This window comes from Macaca nemestrina, chromosome 8 (genome assembly GCF_043159975.1).
Source record: "Macaca nemestrina isolate mMacNem1 chromosome 8, mMacNem.hap1, whole genome shotgun sequence".
NCBI lineage: Eukaryota > Metazoa > Chordata > Mammalia > Primates > Cercopithecidae > Macaca > Macaca nemestrina.
Window position 1 is genome coordinate 136649153 of NC_092132.1, and position 17689 is coordinate 136666841.

Consider the following 17689-nt stretch of genomic DNA (forward strand, 5'->3'; position numbering starts at 1 on the left):
ACTGAAACACCTAGGTTACCTGAGAATCACGAAGCTGATTATGAAAACGCTGAATTAAGTCATTCAGTTCTTCATTTAGTTCAGATGTGATACTGACGCCAGATAAGCTACCTGCGGTTTCTGCAACAACTGGAAAGAAATTAATAACTATTGATTAATATAAATAAAACACCTTTTTTAATCTCTGAGAAGCTAAAAATAACTTTAAAAAAAAAAACCTTGAAACTAGTTAACAATCCTATCTATCTGCCAACAATCATTTTATTAGAAGTTTCCATCTAACTTAAAAATGAAGGGATGGTCACAAAACTCTAGTAAAGTGATTCATCTTTTTCTGTCCCAACATACAAGGAGGGTTACTATTACATCCCAATAGCAGTGACTCAGTGGAGCAGGTCTGTCTAAGGTCAGTGGGGAGTGGAAGGGAAAGTGATAGTGTAAAAAAGCACAGCTGATTCTGACAGGTTTCCATCTCCATGTTCTTGAATAGAATCAATTCCCTGGTAGAGCAGCTGGCAAACTTTTCTTAAAGGTTCAAATAGTAAATATGTTAGGCTTTGTGGGAAATACAGTTTTTGTCTCAACCACCCAGATCTGCTTTTACAGGGTAAAAGCAACCACAGACAATGTAAACAAATGGGTATGGCTGTGTTCCCTAAAACTTTATTTCAGGGCCGGGCGCGGTGGCTCAAGCCTATAATCCCAGCACTTTGGGAGGCCGAGACGGGCGGATCACGAGGTCAGGAGATCGAGACCATCCTGGCGAACACGGTGAAACCCCGTCTCTACTAAAAAATACAAAAAAAACTAGCCGGGCGAGGTGGCGGGCGCCTGTAGTCCCAACTACTCGGGAGGCTGAGGCAGGAGAATGGCGTAAACCCGGGGGGCGGAGCTTGCAGTGAGCTGAGATCCGGCCACTGCACTCTAGCCCGGGCGACAGAGCCAGACTCCGTCTCAAAAAAAAAAAAAAAACAAACTTTATTTCAGGCAATGAGCCAAACTCAGCTGACAAAAGTTTGCTGACCCCTGCAATAAAATGGATAATTTATTGACGTGGCTGTTTGTGATACAAGTCATACTAAAAGACTGTGGTTTTTATCTTCTTAATTTAAAAATAATGTCCCCATATTCATAAAGCAGTTTTGTGACAATAATTTTCATAACAGTTACTGTTCTACTAATGAATAACTCCATCCTTATCCTCACTTGTAACTCTCCAACTCTACAATAGACATCGGTGGCGAGGTAGTGTCTCACACCTGTAATCCTGAAACTTTGGGAGGCCGAGGTGGGCAGATCACTTGAGCGCAGGAGTTCAAGACCAGCCTGGGCACCACAGTGAGACCCCATCTCTACAAAACTACAAAAATTAGCCCAGCGTGGTACACCACGCCTGTAGTCCTAGCTATTCAGGAGGCTTGGGTGAGAGATTCACCTGAGCCTGGGAGGCAGAGGCTGGAGTGAGTCAGGATCACGCCACTATATTCTAGCCTGGGTTGACACAGCAAGACTGTGTCTCACAAAAAAAAAAAAAAAAAAAAAAAAAAAGGAAAGAAAAAAGACAATTGGTTAAAAATTGCTCCTGTTTTAAAGGAAAACACTACCTTTTTTCCACTGAGAACTGAGAATATCAAGGCTATATGGAATCCTATATATCTAGTCAAATCTCTATGCTGAGAAGAAATTACAGTACTGATAACACATGTAACTTGCTAGTTAAGTGGTGAAAGGGACACGCTTTGAGGTAACATAATTATCCCAAGATAATATCTCATATACCAGATTAAATACTGTAACTGTAGCTTTTCATGGCTGTTCATTAGTATGCCCCTGCAAAATCTCACAAATACAAGACTAAATTTGTTTTAAAATTACTAAGCTAAAATTCTTTTTGAAACAGTATGAAATAAATTCAAACTCATGTGCATTCTACTCCTATTTTCTGACTCATAATAGTGTATTTTTTAAAAAGAAATTATCTGCTTACTTTCAAAAGTTCATATTCAGAAACAGAAACAAGACCCTTGACCTAGAATTCAACAAATGTAATTCTGCTAAAATTCTATATAAATCTAGGCAAGTCACAAACTCTGTAGAGTTCCTTCGCTACAGAACAGAAATAAGAATAAAAGCTCTGAGTAACCTAGAAATCTCTGATGATCAAAGGAGATTATGTAAGTTTAGAGATTAATAGAACTATCAAAGGAAAGCTTTTAAATCTGATATTTCAAACTCGAAAAATATTTAAAAGGTTAGTCATTAACTAAACTAGTATTAGTCATTATGTTAAAGTATTTTAATTATCATTTCCTAAATTATCTATTTTCTAAATATAAAAGCTAACGGTACTTTAAATTTTACAATGGAGAAATGGGGACAAAAATCTTTGTAATTATTACTATATACAGCTATGTAATTATTACAAAACAGTAAGTTATTGGCCAGGCAGGGTGGCTCACGCCTGTAATCCCAGCACTTTGGGAGGCCGAGGTGCGCAGATCACGAAGTCAGGAGTTCGAGACCACCCTGACCAACATGATAAAACGCTGACTCTACTAAAAATACAAAAATTAGCCAGGCATGATGGCAGGTGCCTGTAATGCCGGCTACTCAGGAGGCTGAGGCAGGAGAATCGCTTGAACCTGGGAGGCGGAGGTTGCAGTGAGCCAAGATCATGCCATTGCACTCCAGCCTGGGAAAAAGAGCAAGACTCTGTCTCAAAAAAAAACAAAAAGAGTTAAGTTATTTGAAAGTCATAACGTTCCTTATGAAAATGTAAACTTAAATTAAGTATAACAGGGATTAGACAGTTGAGTCAGTGGGCTAGGTTTGGACAGCAGAATAAACTGATGCACAACAGGGCAGCGTCAGTGAGAACCTAAACTGCCTTGCAAAAACAGAGTGCTCAAAGGAGAGAAATTATTATTAGAAGGGAATGGTGGGGAATAGACTACTAGAAAACATAACTTAGTTTTGTTGAGTTTCAATAACTAATCATCTTTTTTTTTCAATTTAATGAGACACTAAAATACCTAAGTTTGAAGGTGATGATAAACTTACAAAATCAGATTCAATACTAATCAATACAACTTTCATCTAAATCACACATGGCTATGAGGAAAAGAGGAAGAAAATTTCTCAGTCTCAGGAAGTATAGACTATAAATACAGTTCTAAAGAGCTAGTATATACAAAAGGATACCTAATTAAAATAACAGCTAATACCAACTTTGAAGACTAAAGATACTTTATAAATTTATTCACTGCCTCACTTAAGGTTTTAACCCTTTCTTGGGAAGCAAGCAAAGAATGACAATCCTAGCTGAATAAAATAGAAAAAAAGGAAATAAATGCATCACAAGCCTTATCAGTCTCAGGTACAAAAACAGAACTACAGCCTGTCTCTTTTACCTCTTAAGGGTACTCTCTGATGAAAAGAAGAGCGATCTGGCTGTCTGCATGGTATAGTATGATGGCCAGGAGTAGTCCCTGCAACCTTTTCTGCATAACCAGAGAAAAGCACAGGAAAGTATAAGCCTCATATAAAGGTTTCTAAACTAGACAACAATCAAGATCTGATTATGTAATAATCAGCATCCACCCTGCAATACAATTATGTATGAGTCTTCCTTGCAAAAAGAATATTCTCAGACTGTGACATACCAGAATCATCCATCACTGCAATAGCTTGCTCTGCTTTATGTTGCAGAGCTAGAAGCGCAGCCTGCCGTCCCTGTAGAGCTCTTAGTTGCTCCTGTTGTTGTAACATTCTTTTTAATAAATCATGTTGTTTCTTCAAATTTTCTATCTCTTCCATAGGCTCCTGCTGAGGATCTCTGGCCTGGAAAATAAGACCAACAATACTCGTATCTGACTATTAAAATCCACGTTGCTGTTTCAACTATCAATGGCAAAGTATACACATTGATAACAAATTATTAAATATACAACCCTAAATATAGTTTTAGCAGACATCAAGAAAAAAGAGTAAGAATAGAATGATGACACAGAGATACAGCCTGCCACTTAAGACTTAGGTAATTTCACAGTAAAAAGCTATATAATCAATGGCTTAGCAGGAATAGGAACGAACAAAAGGAAAAGAAAAAGACACACAAAACATAAAAAAGGCCAAGAGGGATGGGGACGGATACACACACACACACACAAACACACTGAAAAATCTAGGCCCCTACAGAAAAGTAGGAGCACATTATGCTGGGTTAATGACCTGAAAGTCTTGTAATCCCAGCACTTTGGGAGGCCGAGGAGGGCAGATCACAAGGTCAGGAGTTTGAGACCAGCCTGACCAACATATGAAACCCCATCTCTACTAAAAATACAAAAATTAGCTGGGTGTGGTGGTGTGCGCCTGTAATCCCAGCTACTCAGGAAGCTGAGGCAGGAGAATCGCTTGAACCCAGGAGGTGGAGATTGCAGTGAGCTGTGACTGACTGCCCAACTGACCGCCAGCCTGGGAGACAGAGCGAGACTCCGTCTCAAAGAAAAAAGAAAAAAAAAAGAACAAAGATTAGAAGTAAAATTTAAAAACAACCACCACCAACCTAGGAAACAGGCACACATACTATTTCTAACAAAGGACTGAAATTTCAAAAATACATTTTTTATTTGATAATCTTATATAAAAAGATTTTAATTTAATTGTATCACATTATCAGACATATAAGAAAATAACAAATTTTATATTATGTATCAAAGACATCATTATTTTACTCTTAAATTATGCTGATTCATCTGAGTCTGATGACATAAAATGGAAGTAAATACTTCCAAATTCCCTGAAAATGCTAGGAAGTTATCATCTAATCTAAAAGTAGAGGGGATGGATTAAATAAGTGGCACTTACAAAAAATGATGAAATTTTAAGTGTTAATCTTAAAACTGCTCAAAATGTAACCCAACAAGAAAATGGAAAAGCTAAGCAGAGACAAATTTAAATACAACTGGAAACAATATATTACAAGCTAAATTATATATTGAAATGTATACCATAATTGTATTTTTCATCACCAATTTACCTTTTTAAAAGTCTTTTATTTTAAAAGTTCAATGATTTTACCTAATATTTACATAAAATATATCACTTTTGTTTCACTTAGTCAATTTTAAATCTGCACTGCTAACAAATATTGGTTGGGGTTATGTAAATTTTAAATAAACAAATGACTAAAGAGAGCAAAGAAGTTCAAAGATTTCTTTTGAAAGTAAAAATGCACTGATCTACACTTGCTACGCACATTTGATTCCTGGAGAAATTATGGAGCACACAGACGGGCTCAAGAGAAACTCCCTTCTGGGTGACATCCTTTACCAATACTATATAAAAATTTCTTTACCTCCCCACGTAAAACTCATCAGTATTGTGAATAAGCATGAGTAACTGTGGTAGTATTTTACACTTTCACTTGGAAATCAATAAAATAAATAAGTAAACAAATAAGTACAAGGCAAAGAGTTAAATATTCAAGAAAGTTATGATCAAATAGGAAGTTGGCTATAATTAGATTATTTCATGTAAACATCAGAGGTGCCTAGTCAGTGCCTATATATCCTAGACCATCTCTAGACTTCATGAGCATGGGAAACAAATAGGCTACCTGGATTTTGGTAACCCAATATTTATTAGAGGTTTTTCTGTTGTCTTGAACCTCTAAAACTGAAACTTTTAATAAATTAAGTATTGTTTACTCAGTTCTCTCCTATCCTATGTAAGGGGAGTTACTTTATAAATATTTACATCCATTTCTGTGGAAATTCATCCTAGTATGGCTTATTTCCAGACAGTTTACATCTTTAGGAAAAAAAAACTTTGAAGGGTAACGATAATTATCAACAGCTAGCCCTCTCAGAATGCAGCAAAAATAATTTTATAATGATTTCATCAAAGTCAACGGTAAAATGTAAAACCAAACCCAACAGGTACAGATATCAAAGGAATGAGTAAAAAAAAAAATCCCCAGGTTGATCAAATACCCTCTAGCAAAGCATAAATTATAATTAGGAGAAAAAAATTATGCAAATGAGAAAAAAGCATACTTTTTAAAAAGTTCTTTAATCCTTATTAGTCACAAAACTGTGATAACCTAATTATAAAGAATTCTAAGCTATTAAACACAATTATCTTCAGATTTTTCACTAATGCAAAAATGAATTCTCAACAATTTTCAAAATTAGTGAAGTACTACTACTACATAACTTTCACATTCATATAAACATTTCAGACTGATGCTCAGAAAAACTGAGCCAATAGATGGGAGCCTATGATGAAATATACAGAAGAGGAAAAAATAAAAATATCTAGGTAGGAGTAAGAAGATACCAGGAAGATGGCACCTGGCATAGAAATCCAAAAAGGATGCTAGGTGTATATTAATGCTTCAAATACATACTTTTCTTTAAACTTTTTTTGAAAAAGTCACCTTCACCAACTACGTTTTTCGTTTACAGAATAAAAAAAAACTTAGGCATCAAATCCTGAGTTGTAAATATGTAACAGTGCAATTTCAGAGAAGCCTCAATCTTCCTTTCCTCTACTCAACTGAGGTTCCCCTAGTAATTATTAATGGACCCAAATGTATTTTTCCAGCTTCAGATAATTATGTACTTCAATTTCTTAACGTGAAGGGTGAGGAATTGTAAACCTAGAGAATATAAAGCTGTGACTTATTCAATGTCACAGTTAAGGGAAATCGGGTTCTTAGGCTCCAGTCTTCTTTACGTCATATTGTCTCCTCCATATTATGCGCTGGTTTCTAAATACAAAAGTATAAGACATCATATCTGAAGAACCATAGCTAGTTTACAAGACAGGGCAAGCTCACATGAAATAATGAGCAATGATTAAAATAATGGCAAAACACAGGTACAAGGTACAAAGAAAGCTTATAAATTTTAAGAGGTGAGATTAAGTTGGGGGCCATGAGTATAGGAAAATAATGAAGGCATGGCTACTCATAGAAGGCTTTCTTTTGTAAAATTATGCAAGATGTCATCATGTCTTAAAATACTCCGTAAAGTAGAACGTGCCGTTGGTAGGCAGCTCTAGAATATCAATCATTTCATAACATGTGTAAGTCTCAAGGTTGCTTTCAACCCTGAATCTCATGTAAGACCCTCAACTATGTTTTCCGCTATTCTAACAGAAAATACTACATTTTGAAAAGATTCTAAGGAGGAAAAGGGGGTGGGGTGGTGAGAATGACAGTTCCTGCACAGTAGAGAAAAAATAAACACAGGTGGTGGGAATTAAGATTTCTTTCCCTGAAGAAATTAAAATAATTTTGCAAACAGAACACTAACAGAACAACGAGACAGCCTTAAGAATCAACAAAGTCAAACTGGAATAAACACCATAAGCAAATTCAAGACAGAATAGTATTCACCTATAAGGATATTATTCAAAGAAACCTAAAAACAGAAAAGTGGTGTTTAAATTGTATGTAATGCCTTAAGAAAAAAAGAACTGGCAGATACTGTATTAACTGTTAACTCTTAAATTTTGCTTGTCACTATTCAGAAGGATTAAAGAGAAGAAACTTCCAAAGGTTACCGATTATGCTTCATGTTTATTTGCTCTTTTCCAATGCTACTAGTTTTTAAAATAATCAGCTACTTTCTTTACTGTTGAACTGGGGAAGCTTTTACTTGATACTTGATGTAGTAAGATTCCCGTAACTAATTTCAAACTGTGCTCCCAAATTCTTGTAGGAACCAGAATAAACAAACACAAAATGCCAAAATATCTAGAGGTTAAGTTTTATCATTTGTAAATAGCCACACACACCCAAAAAAAAAAAACAAACCATAAAATGAGCATGGGAAACAACTAGCCTATCTGGATCTTGGTAAGCCAATATGGGAAAGTGGGAGAGTGTAGTCCTAGGTAATAAACCAGTAATAAAACATATGAAATTAGTCTTACCTATACTCAATTATTAAAATAGTACCTTGCTCCTGCCAACAGATACATGCACTTTTATAAATGATATTTTTATTCAAACTTTTTTTTTTTTGGAGACGGAGTCTCGTTCTGTTGCCCAAGCTGGAGTGCAGTGGCGTGATCTCAGCTCACTGCAACCTCCGCCTCCAGGGTTCACGCGATTCTCCTGCCTCAGCCTCCTGAGTAGCTGGGATTACAGGCTCACACCACCATGCCTGGCTAATTTTTTGTGTATTTTTAGTAGAGACAGGGTTTCACTATGCTGGCCTGACTGGTCTCGATCTCCTGACCTCATGATCCGCCCGCCTCGGCCTCCCAAACTGCTGGGATTTACAGGCGTGAGCCACCTTGCCCGGCCTATTCAAACTCTTTTATGTGGAACTACAAATAGTTGTCTTTAACTCTATCTGGAATGCCATTATGCAAATAATGGAAAATTTAAAAACCTTTTAAAAGAAACACTGCAGAAAAAACAAACAAAACAGAGGCCACCAAGTCAGCTGGATAATCTTTCTATAAAAGCAAAGGAAAGGGGTTTCCAAAAACAAAAATATAAACCAAAAAATCCGATACTAAAGTACCACCTAAATTTCTTTATTTATTTTTATTTTTTTTTTTTGAGACAGTCTCACTCAGTCACCCATGCTGGAGTGCAGTGGCTCACTGCAACCTACACCTCCTAGGTTTAAGCGATTCTCCTGCCTCATCCTCCTGAGCAGCTGGGATTACAGGCGTGCGCCACCACGCCCGGCTAATTTTTGTGTTTTTAGTAGAGACAGGGTTTCGCCATGTTGGCCAGGCTGGTCCCGAACCCCTGACCTCAGGTGATCCGCCCGCCTCGGCCTCCCAAAGTGCTAGGATCACCACGCCTGGCCCCATCTAAATTTATGAACGCGAATATCAGAAACAAAGGGCAACTGACTGATGGCTGAGGTTTAAGAACATGTTATAAAAAAGGGAATAAATTACATTTCAAAACCTCTGTTAATGTAAATTAAAAACAGCTGTCAGATATAATCCATGGAGAGGTATATAAAAAAGTAGAAAAGAAAAACATTAAGGGACAGAAGTTTACTAAAGCAAATTACAGTATGACAACTATATTAACAATATGTAAGTAATAGCAACAACAGAAAAGCAAATAAAGAAGAAGAAATATGAACAAAAGAAGTGCTCATTTAAAGACTTCCCAAGTTAATATTGGAAAGTATACCTTTGAGGGAAATCCATGTTTTCGGCTATATTTCCTATTAGGCCTCAGTTCCCTGTCATTCTGAGGTCTGTCACCTTTCCCTTTCGGACTTGTAGTAACGTCAATGTCTGAAACCTGTTCTTGTGAAGCTGAATTCCCTAGTTTGTCCTCAATGCACGGCCGAACTCTCAGACTAAAAGATGCCTCCTCCTTTATTAAATAGTGTAGCATATTAATTTCTTAACACAAACTCCTGTTTAACATATAAGCCAGCCTTATAAAACAACTTAAAAAGTACTAGTCTACCTTTAAAAAAAAAAAAAATCAATCCACATCCCCCTCCAAGTGGCAGTAAACTTAGTCTTTTAGGTTTTCTGTAGACTAGACTGTTGCTTACTGTAATTAAGCAAGTACCACACCCTGGGTAATTACCACACTACACAACTGTTAAAGCACATTTTTAACATTTATTCTGCTACATGTTATTAGCCAACTTTCATATCATCATTTTATATTATGAAAGAAACTGTCATCACAATGAATACTTTATACAAATTACAATACATCTACACAAGTTCCCACCCCTTCCCAACAGAATTCCTTTACCCACATTGTCCTAACCCTTTCATTTCTGCTGGAATCTAAGGAAGAAATTATGCCTAGCACCACTGTAAATAGAAAAACAATTTCCCCACAGTAAAATCCATTCTTCAACAACTTTGGCTCTCCAAGTATCTCCTGTTGAAAATAATGTAAAGAAAAGAAATTCAAATTGCCTCTTCAAATTAGGAAGGTCCGGGAAGAGAAAGGAGGCAGGTAAGAACTATGCGGTCAATACTAATAGGAAACAAACCTTCAAATTCCTAATGCTGAATGGCATTTTCAATACCTCAAAACCCGAAGAGATACATGCTTATCCTCTCAAAACAAAAGCTTTACTAATCTGTAATAGGTGTTAAAAGTTTAATAATGCACGGTTATAGGCACACCTGTTTAAAATGCCTAGAAACACCCTAGCATTGAACCACAACAGGTTTTATAAATCTTTCCTCAAAGTTTTGTAAATTACTATTTTTCAGAAAAGCAGTACTTTACTTCAACAAATTTGATTTTGCAAAGTCAGCAATTATAGCATTTTTCTCATTGTGAATAAATCACAATGTAAATGCTATCCTGTCCCATTTACTAGTTTTTATCTCAATTTTTCAGTCATCTGGTTTTGCTCCAGTACTAGGATAGAGTCCAAGAAATGAAAAATTCTGATATCCTTAAGGAGTCCTCAGTGACAAATGAACTTGGTTATTTCCAAAAGACTATATGCTAAGTAATCACTAATGTTGCCTATTGCCCTTAATTCCACCATCAATTTTAACTTGTTTGATGCTTCTTAAAATTAGTGAAGCTTTGCTTAACAAAACAAACTACAAAAACAATGTTTCTATAAATTGAAGATCAAAAATTACATTTTCAAATCAACCATTAAAATTATTTTTAGCGTTAATAAATAAAACTTAACTTCCATGTTTAAATACAGAATACATGCAGCATTAACAATTTGAGGGTTTCTTCCCTGGAATACACTTTTCATTAAGGAACGCCTAGAAAATAACATCTTGAAAACTGGGAGAAAAGTTTAAACCTTCATTTCCAGCACTTTAATTACCAAAAGGCTGCTTACCGTGGTATCTGAAGCCTCAGACTGCACATCTATGTTTAGCGATGTGCTCTCAGCTACAGAACCAGATCCCACAGCTGAATCTATAGTCCGAACATCCTCCTCCTCATTTTCTCTAGCCTGAAATATTTTAGTGGTATAAATCATACAGCTATTAAAATGGGCAATAAAATGTTATAATGGATGGCACGATTTTTTGAAAATATGTTAACTCCTCTGGCGTGGCAACAGAATGTCATCAGTAAATATACACTGAGATACTACAGAAATAACTCAATATACTATTTTAAAAGTCTAATACTTACAAGGATTTTTTTAAGAAATTTCATATATGACTTCTCTTGTTCTTTAAGGTGATCTATTAGATGAGTAAGGCGCTCAACATTAGCAGATCTCTCATTTTTCTCTACAAGATCTTCCCGCATGGAACTAGCTTTAGTAATATAATCACGAATTTGAACAAGCCTGCTTACAATCTGCAGGGGAAATATTTAAAAAAAAAAAAGCATGAAAGCACACAATATATAAAACTGAGGATAATTAGTTCAACAGCAACAGTTTAATTTTTATTTCGAAGATAATGAAAGATACTTGGATTATTGTGTGAATTAATACATGCAAAAAATCGGAATCCAGCTTAGATTTTAATCAAAACATAATTAGTAACACTAAAAACTCCAATCGCTGTCAATTTAAAAATAAATTTAAAAATTTTAATCTACAGTATGTGAAAAATTTTACTTCTACAACTGCACACTAAACTATTTATATAAATTTTCCTAATGTTTACATAAGTTATAAATTATACGTATTATAGTTTTGCAACTACTTTCCAAAAGAATTATATTGCCATTTTTAAACATTCCTACAAAAATCTACTTATCACTTTGCTTCCAAACCCCCTTTACTAAAAACTGGCAATATGCTATATCGCAAATAAACAGAAGCCTTAATTAACCTGAATATGCCATTTCTAAAATTATTTTGGATAAACAGAAATTTACTCTATTTTAAGTAAATCTGGCAGACTAAGGAAGGGGATCAGTGAAGCACTTTAATTCCACCTAACTAAAATTCCTGTGTGCATAACCTAATTTTTTACATCTTAATGTTAGTATTTTGAGCTTTGTGAAAAGAACGAGCAAAAGAAAGAAATGTTATCACCTGGCTGCTCTCCATTGCAGGTTCTCCCCTCCCATCTTCTTCAGACACCTGACAGTTTTGCAAGAGGTCATTACTTAGAGCAGAAGCAAACAACTCTTTACATTGTGCTGATCCAATCGTTTCTCTGTTTGGGGGACTTGTAGATGCATCTTTGCTCTTGTTAGTATTAATCTGCATAGGCAAAAAGTTGAAGGGCTTTCGGTTTTCACTAAGCTGACGTTTGTTGTTAGCAGCTGTTGCTCTACCTTGAGAATCACTTCCAATGCTTCTCTACATATGAAAAAGAAATCAAATCACACAAACATTAATCTTATGACAAAATTTTGTTTTAACCCCAACGTTCTTAGTTTCACCATCAGATATTGATTCAGAAGGTGCGCACAAACAGCTTTGCAGTAAGAACTGAAAGAGTTTTGGCTCTGTAACAGTCTTTCACTAAAATATGAAAATTTGATTAGCATTTTCTAGACTTCATTTTGTTGAGACAATTCAACCGATGAATATGAACAAGATTAGTCTAAATGAAGTACAGGTTGAGTACTCCTTATCCAAAATACTTCGGACAAGAAGTGTTACGAATTTCACTTTTTTTCAAATTTTGGAATATATGCATAAACATGAGATACATCCTGGGAAAGAGACCTAAGTCTAAACATAAAATCCATTTATGTTTCATATGCACCTTATACACATAATCTGAAGGTAATTTTATACAATATTTTTAACAATTTTGTGCACGAAACAAAGTTTTGATTGTGTTTTCACTGTAGCCCGTCACACAAGGTCAGGTGTGAAATTTTCCACTCATATCGGCACTTAAAAAGTTTTGGATTCTGGAGCATTTCAGATTTTCGTGTTAGGGATGCTCAACATGTCCTAGGACCATGGATCACATTTTAACTCATACTGCTTTTTATTACTTGCTTATAGTATTTTTATAGGCTTTGGACCCAATGAATCAATGTAATTAAAGCTGTGTCTATATAAAGAACTGTCTGAAAAAGTATTCAGCTCAGTGCCTGACAGTTAACTGTTCAATAATTGATAGATACAAATAAATGATACATGATCATCACCAACATCATTATCCGACTTGAATCTACCTTTCTACATTTTTGGAAATGTGTGTGTCTGTATGACATAAAGATCTGACAGTAAAATATTTGTGAAGAATTTATTATCATTTTTACTTGCTTTTAAGATCTAAACTTTATTTTGGTGATCATAAATAGAAAATAGTTTCATTCTAAACTTGAGGTAACCCACCACATCCCACACTTAGCCAATGATATATATACTAAACTGGAACTTTCCATTACTTAATATCAATTTTATTCAGTTACTAAAAAGCAAAATTTAGTTTCATAGTAAAATCACTTGAGTTAATCATATAACATAGTATAAAGTCCAGAAATACATGTCTTTAGCAAGTTTAGAAATGAGACTTCATTTCCCTCTAAACAACACAGGACCATCCCCAGTGATGAAAATTCTTTTCATAGGCACAGACACTTTTTAAAAAAGTAACATAAAAACTCAATTTTCTATTCCTAAGACAAATTATTTAATCCATTTCAAGTATTTCTCACAGTAATAACTTGATTTTTAAAAATAATTCACAAACCTGATCTAAATCACTGAAGTTTATCCGCTGTTTCAGTTTCTCTAATTCTGCCTGCTCTGGGACAGACATCTGACTCATGTATCTACTGTGTGGGAATGTATGTGGAGTCTTCGTTCTTCGCCTTCCAACTCCCGGTGACGACTCCGGAGAAATATCATTAGTTACTCTTTTATCACTTTCTACACCAAACTTTTTCTTATTCTTTTCTGATGATCTATTTGCTTTCTTCTGTTGGCCACCCCAATCCTTTAAAAAAAAGTAAAAGAAAAAGTTAACCTGGTCTCTATCAAACCAGGAAAATAGTTAGGTATAATTAAAAAGTTTTGGTCAGTTTTAAAATTAAAAATGACAAAACATTTTTGACAGACTTACACTCCTAAAGACCATTATTTACTTCTATTAACCCATTTTTCCCTCATTACATCTACCCTAATTTTATAGCCCATCCTTCTGAAAATAGATTATTTTCTTATCAAGATCACTAACAAATACAAATCCTCAAATGCCAACCCTAAAATCAATCTGAGTATTTCCAAGAGGATTTTTTACACTGTTATTTTCTATTATAAATAGAGAAATAAATTAAATACCTTTACTGACCTCCTATAAACTCGGTATGTATCATAAAAAGATGTGAAATCCAATCAACCTAGGTTCTAAAACTAATTACTGTTTTCTGAAAAAACACTCCCCTGCGTGACCCTAGGCTATTTATTTCACTTCCTATAGTCTCAGTTTCCTAATCTCTAAAATAGTGTCACCTTCAAAACAGGATTAAAAAGAATTAGTACCTAGCATTTAGCAAGCAATAAATATAACTTTCATTTTTATAGATAAAAATGTACATGATAATAGCTAATACGGAATTACAAAAGTGCTTATAGTTTTAACTGGAAAACATTTTTATTTACTTCATTATACCCACATAACCTAATTCATTCAACAAAAAGGTCTGTAAATTCCCACTTTATCCAATTGGAAGACTCTTTTAGTTACTAGTATAGCAAACCACTTGGGATATTTTCCTTATTTTAACAAAACTCCCTTCTTTACGAATTGTCCTTCCACCCAATCTATGAGTGAATATTTCTGCCAACCTGTTACACTACTTACCTCACCCCATCCTCGCCACAGAAGACTGAAAAAAGAAACATATCTAATCCAAATTAGCATAATCATACTTTAAAATTTCAAATTGGAACTAAGAGATAACTAGTCAGTACATAACTGCAACCATAATTAAAAACTTTAGAACGACGGGACAGCCACAGTATATCACATGGACCAGAGGAGAGAAAACTGGTCTGTAAAGAGAAAGCTGTGTTAGGCAGATGCACTCAGAAGCAGAGTTAGGGTGGTGAAAATTCGTAACAACTTTCCAATTCCTTCTCCCAGTCCCTTCCTAAAACCCAGCTGCATGCCTTAAACATGATTTCCATAAAAAAACACTTTTACATCTTTATATAATAGTAAATCTTCTTTCTGGCTTAAAAGCTAACTCAATTTGATTTCTGTGTCTTCAATTAATATAGTAAACAGCCCAGGGACCCTTAATATCTTGGCCAGAAAGTGTTTACAAAGAGCATCGGTGAGCTAAATTTGGTCAGGGGGCAAACTGCATTTTAACATTAATAGCCAAGAACACACCATGAAGAGTAAGGTATCATACCATATTGTTGAGCCTGTCATCAACATTCTCATTGCTCCAATTTGGTAAATCCTGATCATTCATGCCATCTTCAAAAGGACCTCCTCCTGTGGCCATACTGGCTTTAACAATTAACTCTCTGCAAAACAAGTTAAGAACTGAGCTTTAACACATAAAAACAAACTCGTTTTTTAAATCACTCCAAGAAGTGTAGCAATACAATCATTGAAGCACTGATTTTATGAACTAAAATGAGGCACTGTCAACCACATCACAAACAAACTGATTTAGCTGCAATAGGCATATTATGATTAAAATGAGTTGGTAGTTGGAATGACAGAGAAAGGAAAATCCCTGAATATACCTTATGCGCACTAGTCTGCATACTAAGTAAGATTACTTACTTAATTCAACACAGTCCCAAAAGGTAGAACAATAAGGTAGGAAAAATGTCATAAACAGCTAGAACCAGAACTTCTCTCAGGAAAGAAAGTATCTCTGTTCTGACAATGGACTTGGGATGAAGATGATACTCTGAATACAGGCATTAGTTCTGTGCCAAAGATTCAAAGAGGGGAGAACTGCGCTGCAAGAAACAAGAAGAAAGTTTGGTTTTATCAGGAAGGAAGGTACGATACTAAGATGATAAGAAAGTGGGGAAAGAGAAGCAGGACTAGGGCCAAAAAATCCAAAAGTGCAGTGGCTAGAAGACATTTTAAGAATAGCAATGCTTACTACCCTACTTTAATTTGTATTAGTGCTTTCTCTAAATCTTGTTAAAGACTACCACACTCAAATCCTCCCCATAAAAATGGGGTTTTTGCTTGTATATGTGAAAATCAAGAAAGGGACTGAATTTCATACCTGGGTCAAAGAGATGAGAAAAAGCATCAGCAATGGTGGAAGTAGAGGTTCAAAGGCAGAGATGATCATCAGAAAATAATATTTCTGCATAATCTTGCGGAAGACTTTGGATTTCTACTAGCTGTGGAATTGTACAGGTTGAAGGGGTGCTAGTTGAAAGAGGAGAGGTTGAGATAATTTTATCTAAAATTCAAGGGACAGGAAAAGCCATTAAACTACAAACAAAAGCACTGACACTCGAAAGAGACAGTTTGGCCAAGGTCATTCAGCAAAAAATGGCAATAAAAAATATTAATAGGCTGGTTGCAGCGGCTCATGCCTGTAATTCCAGCACTTTGAGAGGCTGAGATGAGCAGATCACTTGAGATCAGGAGTTCAAGACCAGCCTGGCCAACATGGTGAAACCCCATCTCTACTAAAAATACAAAATTAGCCGGGCATGGTGGCAGGTGCCTCTAATCCCTGCTACTTGGGAGCCTGAGGCAGGAGAACAGAGGAAGCCAAGGTGTAGTGAGCCAAGATTGCGCCATTGTACTCCAGCCTGGGCAACGAGCGAAACTCCATCTCAAAAAAAAAAAAAAATTAAAAATTAAAAATTAAATAGTAATAATTATAAAAACCCAAGTTGCTTTAATTCTGAGATCTTAACTCATCCCATTCACTACAGAAAAAATATCAAAAGGATTATCAACTCTGAAAAAGTACAATTTGTCCCACAGATGTTTTCATGCTAGAATATCTATTAGAATAACACATTACATCAACAAATTATATAGCAAATTAAATTTTATCTCAAAAATGATAAAAATTCAACAAAATATTTATTTTAAAAATCTTAAAAATCACAAATACATTGACCATTCCATTATATTTTACTGTTCATTTTTTTAATGAGCATATATTACTTTAATAATTCTCTAAAGAGTTGAAAAGAAGTATATTTTAAACCAATAGTCAACATTATACTTAAAATAAGACATGAAGGACATCCCTAATAAAGACCAAAATAAAAATGCTACATATCAGTTATTTAGCATTCTTTCAGAAATTCTATCAAGCAGAAAAATATGAAACAAATATTAACATTGAAAAGAGAAAAGGTGGTATTCTTAAAGAGTGTTTTTAAAAATCTAGAGAACATCAAAATATCACCAATACCACTTAGAAAACATAATGGGGAAAAAACGATGCCACTCATAATGGTGACAAATATATAAAATGTCTACGAATAATAAATTGGCTTCATGTCAAGAAGCACTATTCAACTCTATAAAACAATATGGGAGAAAAAATGTGAATAAGTAGAAAAAGTATCTTCCATGATGGGAAAGTAAATATTACAATCAATCACTTTTTCTAAATGTATATTGGCTTAATTTAATTCTAATTAAGATTCCACTGGAATTCTCCTTAGAACTTGACAATTCTAAAATTTATCTGGAAGAATGAATAAGTCAGAAAAAAAGCTACCATCTGTAAAATAGAAGCAAGAATAGCAACAGAGGTCAGGAGGTTAGAAAGCTAATCCAAGTTAGCTGTCTATATAGTTTCAACAATGCCGTC

The 17689-nt window shown here is 35.0% G+C and overlaps 1 protein-coding gene across 40 annotated transcripts in view; it reads right to left on the minus strand.

Moving 5' to 3' along the window:
- Window positions 1-17689, minus strand: part of LOC105463730 (pericentriolar material 1) — a 106763-nt gene that overhangs the window by 79207 nt on the left and 9867 nt on the right. For 11 of the 40 annotated variants that reach the window (XM_024787323.2, XM_024787321.2, XM_011710982.3 and 8 more), the window contains exons 3-10: window positions 16127-16275; window positions 15667-15848; window positions 15284-15401; window positions 13615-13860; window positions 11991-12260; window positions 11132-11302; window positions 3663-3840; window positions 20-129 (exon numbers count right to left, since the gene is read on the minus strand). In XM_024787323.2, coding sequence (XP_024643091.2) covers window positions 20-129; window positions 3663-3840; window positions 11132-11302; window positions 11991-12260; window positions 13615-13860; window positions 15284-15379 — 1071 coding nt within the window. In that variant the 5' untranslated portion in view covers window positions 15380-15401; window positions 15667-15848; window positions 16127-16275. Of the gene's footprint in view, window positions 1-19; window positions 130-3410; window positions 3501-3662; window positions 3841-9172; window positions 9362-10829; window positions 10947-11131; window positions 11303-11990; window positions 12261-13614; window positions 13861-15283; window positions 15402-15666; window positions 15849-16126; window positions 16276-17689 lie in introns of all 40 variants that reach the window. The other 29 variants (XM_024787319.2, XM_024787317.2, XM_024787314.2 and 26 more) reach the window with 11 other exon arrangements.